Source organism: Somniosus microcephalus, chromosome 7 (genome assembly GCF_052327205.1).
Source record: "Somniosus microcephalus isolate GS21.2 chromosome 7, FLI_Smic_1.0, whole genome shotgun sequence".
NCBI classification, from domain to species: domain Eukaryota; kingdom Metazoa; phylum Chordata; class Chondrichthyes; order Squaliformes; family Somniosidae; genus Somniosus; species Somniosus microcephalus.
In genome coordinates this window covers 2145351-2159036 of record NC_140993.1, presented here as the reverse complement: position 1 = coordinate 2159036, position 13686 = coordinate 2145351, and the positions used below count along the sequence as shown (strand labels likewise).

General features: G+C 45.7%; 1 protein-coding gene across 1 annotated transcript in view; it reads right to left on the bottom strand.

Annotated features, from left to right (window-relative positions):
* Positions 1-3550: 3550 nt before the first annotated feature.
* LOC147114454 (uncharacterized) overlaps positions 3551-13686 on the bottom strand; it is a 240950-nt gene continuing 230814 nt past the window's right edge. The window contains exons 4-5 of the mRNA XM_085993919.1: positions 5110-5326; positions 3551-4689 (exon numbers count right to left, since the gene is read on the bottom strand). Coding sequence (XP_085850045.1) covers positions 4392-4689; positions 5110-5326 — 515 coding nt within the window. The 3' untranslated portion in view covers positions 3551-4391. The remainder of the gene's footprint in view (positions 4690-5109; positions 5327-13686) is intronic.

The following is a 13686-nucleotide window of genomic DNA, read 5'->3' as shown; positions in this document are numbered from 1 at the left end:
GCTGCATTTGCTCATGGCCTAAACAAAGCTATAGTTACGGCTCAAGTTAATGGGTTGGAAGTGAAGGCCCTTATAGATACGGGCAGTACTGAGAGTTTTATAAGTCTTCAGTTTGCGAAGGAGAAGCATTTGAAAATTTTGCCTGTTACGTATCAGGTGTGTATGGCTCAGACGACCCTTACTTCACAAATAGCTGGTTGTTGCTTTGTGAAAATGGTTCTTCTAGGTAATACGTATACTGATATACGCCTATCTGTTTTGCCTAATCTCTGTGCGGATATTTTGATTGGACATGATGTGCTTCAGTTACACGAGTCCCTTAGTCTTTCATTTGGAGGGACTAAGCCACCTTTATCTATTTGTGGATTAACCTCTTTATCTATTCCTCCATTATCACTTTTTTCCAATTTGATGTCAGATTGTAAGCCAATTGCTACCAAGTCAAGAAGATATAATAGTCAGGATAGAGAATTTATTAATTCTGAAGTTCAACGTCTCTTATTGGAAGGAATCATTGAACCTAGTTGTTCGCCTTGGCGAGCACAGGTAGTTGTCACGACTAATGAGAGACACAAGAAACGAATGGTGATAGACTATTCCCAAACTATTAATAGGTATACTCAATTAGACGCGTACCCTTTGCCTAAGATTGATGAGCTTATCAATAAAGTATCTCAGTATAAAGTTTTTAGCACTATTGATTTAAAGAGTGCTTATCATCAAATTCCTATTGTTAAGAAGGATCAACCATATACGGCCTTTGAGGCTGGTGGAAAGCTGTATCAGTTTTGCCGAATACCATTTGGTGTTACTAATGGTGTTGCTTGTTTTCAACGGGCAATGGATGCTTTTATAAGTGATAACTCCCTCTCTGACACCTTTTCATACTTAGATGACATCACAGTGTGTGGCAAATCAAGGGTGGAGCATGATTCTAATTTAAAAAGATTCCTTCAAGCTGCGGAAAAAGTTGGTTTAACTTTTAACAAAGAGAAATGTATCTTTTCGACTACTGAAGTAAATCTATTGGGGTATATTATTTCGGGAAATAAGATTAAACCAGATCCAGAACGTCTGCGACCATTGATCGATTTACCTTGTCCTACTAATTCTAAGGCTTTGCAACGAGTTGTTGGACTGTTTTCTTATTATTCTAATTGGATTGCAAATTTTTCACGGAAGATCCGGCCTCTTATTCGGGTTACGACAAATCCTCTATCATGGGAGGCCAGGACATGTTTTGAGAATTTTAAAAAGAATATTTTAGGAGCAGTTGTGCATTCCATTGATGAGCAGGTTCCCTTTGTGATTGAGACGGATGCTTCGGATTTTGCAATTGGGGCTACTTTGAACCAAAATGGAAGACCTGTGGCCTTTTTCTTACGTACTTTGAATAATAGTGAAAAAAGACATTCCTCAATAGAAAAAGAGGCATACGCAATAGTAGAAGCATTGCGTAAATGGAGACATTATTTATCGGGGCGACATTTCACGTTGGTAACTGATCAAAAATCTGTGTCCATTATGTTTGATGTTAAACATTTTGGAAAGATTAAAAATGATAAAATAATGAGATGGAGGATTGAGTTGGCATGTTACCATTTTGACATAGTTTATCGTCCGGGGAAGGATAATGTTGCTGCTGATGCACTGTCGAGGGCTTATTGTTCTGTGATTCATGGAGATACGCTTATTAATCTTCACAATGCCTTATGTCATCCTGGGGTTACGAGGATGATACACTTTGTACGCAGTAAGAACTTGCCTTTTTCAGTTGAAGACGTCAAGCGGATGACTTCATCATGTTCTATCTGTGCTCGGTGTAAACCGAATTTCTTTAAGCCTCAACGAGCTCATCTTATAAAGGCTACTTCTCCTTTTGAACGTTTGAGTGTCGATTTTAAGGGACCTCTTCCTTCAACTACTCAAAACCGATATATATTTACTGTTGTGGACGAGTTTTCAAGGTTCCCTTTTGCTTTTCCTTGTGCAGATGTATCAGCTGCTACAGTTATTAAATGTTTGACTCAACTTTTTGTCATCTTTGGGATGCCTGCGTATATCCATTCAGATCAGGGAAGTTCTTTTATGTCTTCCCAGTTGAAGGAATACCTTCAGAGTCGGGGAATTTCTACTAGTAGAACTACCCCGTATAATCCCCAGGGTAATGGACAGTGTGAACGATACAATGGGGTGATCTGGAAGGCAGTTATGTTGGCGTTGACATCCCGGAACCTTAAGAATACACAGTGGGAAATGGTGCTGCCTGATGCCCTGCATTCCATTAGATCATTGCTTTCAACGGCTACTAATGTGACCCCCCATGAAAGGCTCTTTAACTATCCGCGGAGATCTACTACGGGATATTCGGTACCTTCATGGCTTACTATGCAGGGACCTGTGTTGCTTCGACGCCATGTTAGATTGTCAAAATATGACCCCTTGGTGGAGGAGGTGGAGCTGTTGGAGGCAAATTCCCAATATGCTCATATTCGATTCCAAGATGCGAAAGAAAGTACTGTTTCAATTAAAGACTTGGCTCCTTGTGGGGGCCAGCCCTCTTCTGAGGATATTAATAATGGTCATGATTCGGATAATGTGGATGCTGTTACAGATACTACGAATATTTCCAATCCGATTGCAGATAATCATACTTCTATTAGTCAGCCTTTGATAGATGTTTATGACCGTCCCAGTTCATCTTCTGATGGGATTTCTAATCTGGAAACCGTTGAGAATCGGGATATAGATAGCCTTCCTGTTGAAGATACTTCTGTGCCTTCTGGCGTGGGAGGGCAAGGAATTTCACCAAGGTTAAGAAGGTCGACACGAGCAAGATATCCGGTCGACCGATTGAAAATGGACTTTTAAATTGATAGTAATGTTTTTAAAATTGTTGAAATATTATAGTATATTGTTTTAGCTGAGATACTTAATACTTATGCGTAATGTTATTATTTGTTGTTGTTCATTTAGTATTGTGTTATGTAAATAGTTTTATTCTCGCGCATAGTTTAGTTGTAAATAATTAATTGTAAATTGTAAAAGTTATTAGGTTGGAGTATATTTTAAAAGGAGGGGTGAATGTGGTGATTATTCCTTGATTAGTAAAAGTATTGTGATTCGTTGTTTGTTAACTGCCTTGGGATATGTGTTGTAATCTCATTGGTAGTTGATGATCACATGATGTGTTGTGGCTACCTTAAATTCAGTCCTTTTCTAGCTTTAGTTGGGACTGGATGTGGAAAGATATGCTGCTGATTTTAAAGTTAATAAAGCCTAGCTTTGGAAGGTCAATCTATTCTTTATTTCAGGGCTCTTAACATTAACAAGCCCCAGTTGCCTGAATTAACATGGCTCAGTCCTGGATGTGATTTAAAGGCATCGGAAACAGTGGAATCGACCCCCCGCAGTCACACTGTGGACACTCTGGTGTGTCAGCGGGTGGGATACACCAGGGAATCCCTTTCCACACACTGAGGTTGACTCTAATGATCAGGGGTGCTGGGGTTTCGGATACCAGATAATCAAGCTCACAAGAACACAAATGGTCTCTCCAGGCTTTATTAAGATCACTGCATAACACAGATCAGGTGATAATTCCCTCAATCTGGAGAATAGAAGTACAGTGGATTTGTGCGCAACCTTCTCAAGTCTGTTCCAACTGACAACGGCTTAAGCGGCCTGTTCTTATACACAAGCTTGGTTACCACTCAGGAAATGGGATTGTTTGGACCCGTCTGTTGACCGCCTCCTGAACTCCTGCTAATTCAGGGAATTTAGTCCATCTGTGACCAGACTATAACCACAAGCTCGTCTGGTTATCACACCTAGACGGTCAGTGAGGTTATTATCAGATTCACACCCAGACGTTGTGTCTTTACTTGTCTGGCACTTCATCCCATAACACAGGTACAGGGGCTCAGTAATGTTTCATTCATCAGAAAAAGACAAAGTACAACAACATACTGGTCATCTTAACAGAATCTCATCATATTTATGTGGCTATAAATATAAAAGTCACTAACAAATCCAGGAGGGAATTCAGGAGAAACTTCTTTACCCAGAGAATGGTGAGAATGGGGAACTTGCTACCACAAGGAGTGGTTGAGGTGAACAGCACAGATGGATTTATGGGGAAGCCACACAAGGGAGAAAGGAGTGGGAGGAGATGTTGATCGGGTTAATTAAAGTAGGGTGGGTGTGCAGCATAAACACTGGCATGGACTAGTTGGGCCGAATGGCCTGTTTCTGTGCTGTACATTCTATGTAACACCATGAACTGTCAAAAGAAGGGAATCATCAGCACAACAGTCTTAGCAGTACAAGAATTTATAAAGCATTCATCCGTTCCATGTTCATGTCACCCCAGCTGGCTGCAGGGCCCTGTGCTACAGAACTGTGTGAACGCGCTGGTGTGTCAGTAGGTGGGATGACCGAGTGAATCCCTTGTCACACACGGAGCGGGTGCACGATCTCTTTCCTTCTCTCTCCAGCTGGTGTCTCTTCAGGCCCTTTGAACATTTAAATGTCTTCCCACAGTCAGAAGATTTAAATGGTCTCTCATCAGTGTGAACTTGCTGGTGGGTCAGCAGGTTGGATGACCGAGTGAATCCCTTCCCACACACGGAGCAGGTGAACGGCCTCTCCCCAGTGTGAACTTGCTGGTGTCCGTTCAGAATCCCAGCGCTTTTAAAGCTCATCCCACAGACAGAACATGTAAACAGTCTCTCATCGGTGTGAACTCGCTGGTGTTGCTTCAGATCCCGAGAAGTTTTAAAGCTCTTCCCACAAACAGAACATTTAAATGGTCTCTCATCAGTGTGATATCGCTGGTGTGTCAGTAGGTGGGATGACCAAGTGAATCCCTTCCCACACACGGAGCAGGTGAATGGCCTCTTTCCTGCTCTCTCCAGCTGGTGTCCCTTCAGCTCCTGGAACATTTGAATGCTTTTCCCACAGTTGGAATGTTTCACCGGCCTCTCCCCAGTGTGAACTCGCTGGTGTGCCAGCAGATTTGAGGACCGAGTTAATCTCTTCCCACACACTGAGCAGGTGAACATAATCTCTCCTGCTCTCTCCAGCTGGTGTCTCTTCAGATCCTGGGACCTTTTAAATCTCTTCCCACAGTCAGAACATTTAAATGGTCTCTCCACAGTGTGAACTCGCTGGTGTCTCACCAGGCTTGATGACTGAGTGAATCCCTTCCCACACACGGAGCAGGTGAACGGTCTCTCCCCAGTGTGAACTCGCTGGTGTATCAACAGTTGGGATGAGTGAGTGAATCCCTTCCCACACACGGAGCAAGTGAATGGCCTCTTTCCTGCTCTCTCCAGCTGGTGTCTCTTCAGATCCTGGGACCTTTTAAATCTCTTCCCACAGTCAGAACATTTAATCGGTCTCTCATCAGTATGAACACGATGGTGTCTCAGAAGGGTGGCAGAATGAGAGAATTGCTTCAAAAACACAGAGCAGGTCAACGGTCTCTCATCGGCATGGACAAGCTGGTGTCTCAGCAGCACGGAGCGTGCAATTAATCCCTTCCCACACACGGTGTGGGTTAAAGGTCTCACCCTCGTGTGATCTTGCTGGTGTATCATCGGAGCGGATGGCTGAGTGAATCCCTGCCCACACACGGAGTGGGTTAAAGGTCCCTCCCTCGTGTGATCATGCTGGTGTATCATTGGAGCGGATGACTGAGTGAATCCCTTCCCACACACGGGGCCCGGGTTTCCCCCAGTGTGTGGCCACTGGTGTTGCTTCGGGTATTTGTAGATTTTGAAGCTCTTTCAGAACATTTGAAAGTTCTCTCCCCAGTGTGAACTCACGGGTGTGCCAGCAGATTGGAGGAGCGACTGAATCAGGTCCTGAGGAATCACGTAACTCTGTCAGAATTTGAGGTGCTGTTTGGTTTGAGCTTCCTGTCTGTAAATGCTCCACTTCGAAAACCCTGTAAAAGGAGTGTAGAAAGGGTAAGGGGGGAAGCAGGGTTTTTTTTGGCTTATTTTGCCTCAAAGAACAAACAGGATAGAGCCGGTCCAACTGGTGTCCAGCCATGCCCACGATAACCAGCGGGCCAGAAACAGCCCAATCCATCGCAATGACATGGCCCTGAAGTCAAATCAAGTTTCAAAGTCAAAAATGACATCCTTTGTGACTGTGACAAAGGTAAACTATCCCTCCTCGTCCTTCCTGACTTGTCTGCAGCCTTTGACATGGTTGACCACTCCATCCTTCTCCCAACGCCTCTCCACCGTCATCCAGCTGGGCGGGACTGCACTCGCCTGGTTCCATTCTTATCTATCTAATCGTAGCCACAGAATCACCTGCAACGGCTTCTCTTCCCGCTCCCGCATCGTTACCTCTGGTGTCCCCCAAGGATCTATCCTTGGGCCCCTCCTATTTCTCATCTAAATGCTGCCCCTTGGCGACATCTGAAAACACAGCCTCAGTTTCCACATGTACGCTGACAACACCCAGCTCTACCTCACCACTTCTCTCAACCCCTCCACAATCTCTAATCCGGTTCTGGGTGAGCAGAAATTTTCTCCAATTAAATAATGGGAAGGCTGAAGCAATTGTTTTCAGTCCCTGCCACAAACTCCGTTCCCTAGCCACTGACTCCATCCCTCTCCCTAACATCTGTCTGCGGCTGAACCACACTGTTCACAACCTCGGTGTCATATATGACCCTGAAATGAGCTTCCGACCACATATCTGCAGCATAACAAAGAATGCCTACTTGCACCTCCGTAATATGGCCCGTCTCCTCCCTTGCCTCAGCTCATCCACTGCTGAAACCCTCACCCGGGCCATTGTTACCTCTAGACTCGACTATTCCAACGCACTCCTGGCTGGCCTCCCACATTCTACCCTACGTAAACTTGAGGTGATCCAAAACTACCCGTGTCGTAACTCAACGCCAAGTCCCGTTCACCCATCACCCCTGTGCCCGCTGACCTACACTGGCTCCCGGTTAAGCAATGCTTTGATTTCAAAATTCTCATCCTTGTTTTCAAATCCCTCCATGGCCTCGCCCCTCCCTATCTTAGTTATTCCCTTCAGCCTCACAACCACCCGCCCCCCGCGATAGAAACACAGAAAAATTACGGCACAGAAGGAGGCCATTCGGCCCATCTTGTCCGTGCCGGCCAATTAAGTGCTATCCACACTAATCCCACTTTCCAGCACTTGGTCCGTAGCCTTGTAGGTTACGGCACTTCAAGTGCACATCCAAGTACTTTTTAAAATGTGATGAGAGTTTCTGCCTCGACCACCCTGTCAGGCAGTGAGTTCCAGACCCCCACCGCCCACTGGGGGAAAACATTTCTCGTCAAATCCCCTCTAAACCTCCGACCAATTTCTTTAAATCTACGCCCCCTGGTTGTGGACCCCTCTGCCAAGGGAAATAGGTCCTTCCTATCTAGGCCCCTCAGAATTTTATACACCTCAATCAGGTCTCCCCTCAGCCTCCTCGGTTTCAAAGAAAACAACCTCCTCCCCGCCGAGACATCTGCGTTCCTCCAATTCTGCCCTCTTGAGCATCCCTGATTATAATTGCTGCACCATCAGTGGCCGTGTCTTCTGTTGCCTCGGCCCTAAGCTCTGGAAGTCCCTCTCTGCCTCTCTTTCATAGAAAATAGGAGCAGGAGTCGGCCATTCGGCCCCTCGAGCCTGCTCCGCCATTCAATGAGATCAAGGCTGATCAAAACCCACCTCTGTGACCAAACTTAAGGCCATCTGCCCTAATTTCTCCTTATGTGGCTCGGGGTCACATTTTTCAATGTCTTACAATACTCCTGTGCAGCGCCTTGGGACGCTTTCCTACGTTAAAAGCGCTATAGAAATACAGGTTGTTGTTGTTGTTCTCATTGTTGAAGGTGAGCTCTGAACAGGTCCTGCCACCTCCCCCTACTCCGCATGCGCCGCTCCAAGGTGAGCGCGGGCTCTGAACAGGCCCAGCCCCCTCCCCCTACTCCGCATGCGCCGCCGGGCCCCGCTCCCGAGGATGAGCCGCTACCGCGCCTGCGCAGGGCCCCACATTCTGGGTCAACCCGGGCAACCGCTAGACTCCGGATCACCGGCGGAAAGTGAGTTTTATCAGGGTTTTTTATATATAGCGGAGAGAAGCGCGGGCAGGGAGATAAATAAAAAGAAAATACAAACCGGACCGTCCCGGCGCCCTCCCAGCACCGAGTGGAGTGGATTGAGCGGCCGCAGCCCCTTGTCTTCTGCAGGGAGCCGGACTGGGGCACGTCATCAACTCCACGGTGGTGACTGACGGAACTCAGACCAATAGGGAGAGAGCGGGCGGAGCTTGGACGACTGAGGTGGCGACGGGTCCTCCAACCAATCGGGGTGTCCGAGGGGCGGGACTTCCACCGCCTGCTTCTCCCGCTGCTGAGACAAGTGGAATGCAGCAGAGGGCGCTCTTCTGAGTTTGGGGCTCAGGCCTGTTAGTGGAGCAGTACAGAGGGAACTTTACTCTGCATTGGGCTTTACTCCCTCAGCACTGCACTGGAGGGGCACCAAAGAGTTTTAGACTCCAGTCTCTGGAGTGGGACTTCAACCACAACCTTCTGACTCAGAGGAGAGAGTGCTACCGCCTGAGACACGGCTGACACACTGTATCGAACCTGTGCTGTACCTGCCCTGGGAGTGTTTGATGGGACAGTGTAGAGGGAGCTTTACTCTGTATCTAACCCGTGCTGTACCTGCCCTGGGAGTGTTTGATGGGACAGTGTAGAGGGAGCTTTACTCTGTATCTAACCTGTGCTGTACCTGCCCTGGGAGTGTTTGATGGGAGAGTGTAGAGGGAGCTTTACTCTGTATCTAACCCGTGCTGTACCTGCCCTGGGAGTGTTTGATGGGACAGTGTAGAGTGAGCTTCACTCTGTATCTAACCCATGCTGTACCTGCCCTGGGAGTGATTGATGGGACAGTGTAGAGGGAGATTTACTCTGTACCTAACCCGTGCTGTACCTGCCCTGGAAGTGTTTGATGGGACAGTGTACTGGAAGCTTTACTCTGTATCTAACCCGTGCTGTGCCTGCCCTCACAAGCAAATTTGGCTAGGGTAAATAAAAATCAGAAAGTTAAATGCGTGGCTCAAAGACTGGTGTGGGAGAAATGGGTTTTGCTTCTTGGGACACTGGCAGCAGTACTGGGACAGGAGAGAGCTGTTCCGTTGGAACGGACTTCACTTGGCCAGTGCTGGGACTAGAATCCTGGTGAATGGAATAACTAGGGCTGTAGAGAGGGCTTTAAACTAATTAGTTGGGGGGAGGTTTCAAGAGAGCGAAAAATAAAAATGTCAGCAGAGAAGGCAATAGAGCAAGGTAGCAGTGGGGGAATTAAAAACCAGAGCATGTCAGGAAGGGACAGAATATATAATGATAAAGGTAAAGTAGTAAAAGGGGTAAAAGCAGGAATAAATTGTCACAAAACATATTTAAAAGTTCTTTATCAGAATGCACGCAGCATTCGTAACAAAATAGACGAGTTGACGGTACAAATAACTACACATGGGTATGACCTGGTGGCCATTATGGAGACATGGCTGCAAGGTGACCATGACTGGGAACTAAACATCCAGGGGTATTTGACTATTAGGAAGGACAGACAGGAAGGAAAAGAAGGTGGGGTGGCTGTGTTAATAAAGGATGGAATCATTGCAATAGTGAGAAATGATATTGGGTTAAAGGATCAGTATAGTGAAACAGTTTGGGTGGAAATAAGGAATAAGGGGAAAAAGTCACTAGTGGGCGTAGTCTATAGGCCTCCTAACAGTTGCAACTCTATTGGTCGGAGTATAAATCAGGAAATAGTTGGGGCTTGTAATAAGGGAACAGCTATAATCATGGGAGATTTTAACTTTCATATTGATTGGACAAATCAAATTGGGCAGGGCAGCCTTGAGGAAGAGTTCATAGAGTGCATTAGGGACGGGTTCCTTGAGCAGTATGTTACTGAACCAACCAGGGGGCAGGCAATCTTAGATCTGGTCCTGTGTAATGAGACAGGATTAATAAAAAATGTCCTAGTAAAGGATCCCCTTGGAATGAGTGACCATAACATGGTTGAATTCCAAATTCAGTTGGAGTGTGAGAGAGTTGGATCTCAAACCAGCGTACTAAGCTTAAATAAAGGAGACTATGAAGGTACGAGAGCAGAGTTGACTAAAGTGGACTGGGAAAATAGATTAAGGCGTAAGACGGTACATGAGCAGTGGTCTACATTCAAGGAGATATTTCACAACTTTCAAGAAAAATATATTCCACTGAGGAAAAAGGGGCGTAAAAGAAAAGACAGCCATCCGTGGCTAAGTAAAGTAATAAAGGATAGTATCCGACTGAAAACAAGGACATATAAAGTAGCCAAATCTAGTGGGAGGATAGAAGATTGACAAGCATTTAAAAGCCAGCAAAGAATAACTAAAAGATTAATTAGGAAAGGGAAGATAGATTATGAAAGTAAACTAGCAAAAAATATAAAAACAGATAGCAAGAGTTTCTACAGTTATACAAAAAGAAAAAGGGTGGCTAAAGTGAATGTTGGTCCCTTAGAGGACGAGACCGGGAAATTAGTAGTGGGGAACATGGAGATGGCAAAAACGCTGAACATATATTTTGTATCAGTCTTTACAATAGAGGACACTAAAAATATCCCAACACTGGACAAACAGGGGGCTATGGGGGGGTGGGGGGGGCGGAGGAGCTAAACACGATTAAAATCACTAAGGAGATGGTACTTGGTAAGATAATGGGACTTAAAGTGGATAAATCCCCTGGACCTGATGGCTTACATCCTAGGGTCTTGAGAGAGGTAGCGGTAGGGATTGCGGATGCATTGGTGGTAATTTTCCAAAACTCCCTGGATTCAGGCAAGGTCCCAGCAGATTGCAAAACTGCTAATGTAACGCCCTTATTTAAAAAGGGAGGTAGACAAAAGGCTGGAAACTATTGACCAGTTAGCCTAACATCTGTGGTTGGTAAAATGTTGGAGTCCATTATTAAGGAAGCAGTAACAGGACATTTGGATAAGCATAATTAAATCGGACAGAGTCAGCATGGTTTTATAAAGGGGAAGTCATGTTTGACAAATTTGCTCGAATTCTTTGAGGATGTAACAAACAGGGTGGATAAAGGGGAACCAGTGGATGTGGTGTATTTGGACTTCCAAAAGGCATTTGACAAGGTGCCACACAAAAGATTACTGCACAAGATAAAAAATCACGGGATTGGGGGTAATATACTGGCATGGGTGGAAGATTGGCTATCTAACAGAAAACAGAGAGTTGGGATAAATGGTTCATTCTCGGGTTGGCAATCAGTAACTAGTGGTGTTCCGCAGGGGTCAGTGCTGGGTCCCCAACTCTTTACAATCTATATTAACGATTTGGAGGAGGGGACCGAGTGCAACATATCCAAGTTTGCCGACGATACAAAGATGGGAGGGAAAGCAGTGAGTGGGCAGAAATTTGGCAGATGGAATATAATGTTGGAAAGTGTGAGATTATGCACTTTGGCAGAAAAAATCAAAGAGCAAGTTATTATCTAAATGGAGAGAAACTGCAAAGTGCTCCAGTACAAAGGGATCTAGGGGTCCTGGTGCATGAAACACAGAAGGTTAGTATGCAGGTACAGCAGGTGATCAGGAAGGCCAATGGAATCTTGGCTTTTATTGCAAGGGGGATGGAATATAAAAGCAGGGAAGTCTTGCTTCAGTTATACAGGGTACTGGTGAGGCCACACCTGGAATATTGCGTACAGTTTTGGTTTCCATATTTAAGAAAAGATATACTTGCTCTTGAGGCAGTTCAGAGGAGGTTCACTCGGTTGATTCCGGAGATGAGGGGGTTGACTTTGGAGGAAAGGTTGAGTAGGTTGGGCCTCTACTCATTGTAATTCAGAAGAATGAGAGGCGATCTTATCGAAACATATAAGATTGTGAGGGGGCTTGATCGGGTGGATGCAGGGAGGATGTTTCCACTGATGGGTGAGACTAGAACTAGGGGGCATAATCTTAGAATAAGGGGCTGCCGTTTCAAAACTGAGATGAGGAGAAACTTCTTCACTCAGAGGGTGGTAAATCTATGGAATTTGCTACCTCAGATAGCAGTGGAAGCTGCGACATTAAATAAATTTAAAACAGAGATAGACAGTTTCCTAGCTGATAAGGGAATTAGGGGTTACAGGGAGCGGGCAGGGAAGTGGACGTGAGTCTAGGTTCGGATCAGCCATGATCCTATTGAATGGCGGAGCAGGCCCAAGGGGCCGTATGGCCTATTTCTGCTCCTACTTCTTATGTTCTTTTTCTCTTCACATATCTATAAAAGCTTTTACAGTCAGTTTTTATGTTCCTTGCAAGGTTACTCTCACATTCTATTTTCCCCTTCTTAATTCATCCCTTTGTCCTCCTTTGTTGAATCCTAAACTGCTCCCAATCCTCAGGTTTTTCCGGCCAATTTATATGTCCTCTCCTTGGATCTTACGCTATCCCTAATTTCCTTTGTTAGCCACGGTTGAGTCACCATTTTTGTTTTATTTTTATGCCAAACTGGGATGAACAAATTCTGTAGTTCATCCATGCGGTCTTTGAATGTTTGCCATTGCCTATCCGCCGTCAACCCTTTGAGTGACATTCCCCAATCAATCCTACCCAACTCGCTCCTCAGACCATCGTAGTTTCCTTTATTTAAATTTAGGACCCTAGTCTCTGAGTCAACAACGTAATTCTCCATCTTCATGAAGAATTCGATCATATTATGATCACTCCGACCCAAGGGGCCTCGTACAAGATTGCTAATTATTCCTTTCTCGTTACATAATACCCAGTCTAAGATGGCCTGATCTCTGGTTGGTTCCTCGACATATTGGTCCAGGAAACCATCCTGTAAACACTCCAGGAATTCCTCCTCCACAGTAGAGGACATGAGAGGGGTGGGGGGGGGGAGGGAGTCCCTTTAAATGGGGAGGAGGTGGGTGTCCCTTTAAATGTGGAGGGGGTGGGTGTCCCTTTAAATGTGGAGGGGGTGGGTGTCCCTTTAAATGTGGAGGGGGTGGGTGTCCCTTTAAATGTGGAGGGGCGAGGCCGCGCATGCTCATTCGGCCCCTCACCACAACACCAGGCTGCCTGTGCAGGGCCTCCGGGGAGCAGACGGAAGGCCGGGCCCGGGGAAGAGGCGGAATTAGCGATACTTAGTACAACTAAATCAGTAGGTACAAGCACTAAATAAAGTAGTAAGGAACCAACAACAGATTAAAGAACTAGAAAGGCAGAATGCTGGACTTAAACCAGACGAGTTGCCCAGAATAGGTCAACAAGTAATGACGCAAGTTATCGGAAGAAAGGAAATGGGGCCCGTTGGATGGGGCCATGTACTGTATTAATGACAAGTGATACGTGTGTTTATCTACAGGAACCAATGGGTATGCGATGGAAGCAATGGACCCAGGTGAAACCATTTAACACTGAAGACCCCCATTCTACCCTCTCCTCCAGGGGAAAGAGCTCGGAAGACGACCAGACCTCAGTTTAAATTACAGATAAACATGGATCCAGTAGACCCTTTATATCAGAGGGTCCGTCTCGGGGAGAAGAAGCTCTCCTGGTTTACCCTTACACCTGAGAACTCATTTTTAATGTGGAAGCAAGTCATGCTCGGTTCCGAGGGACTACCTAAGA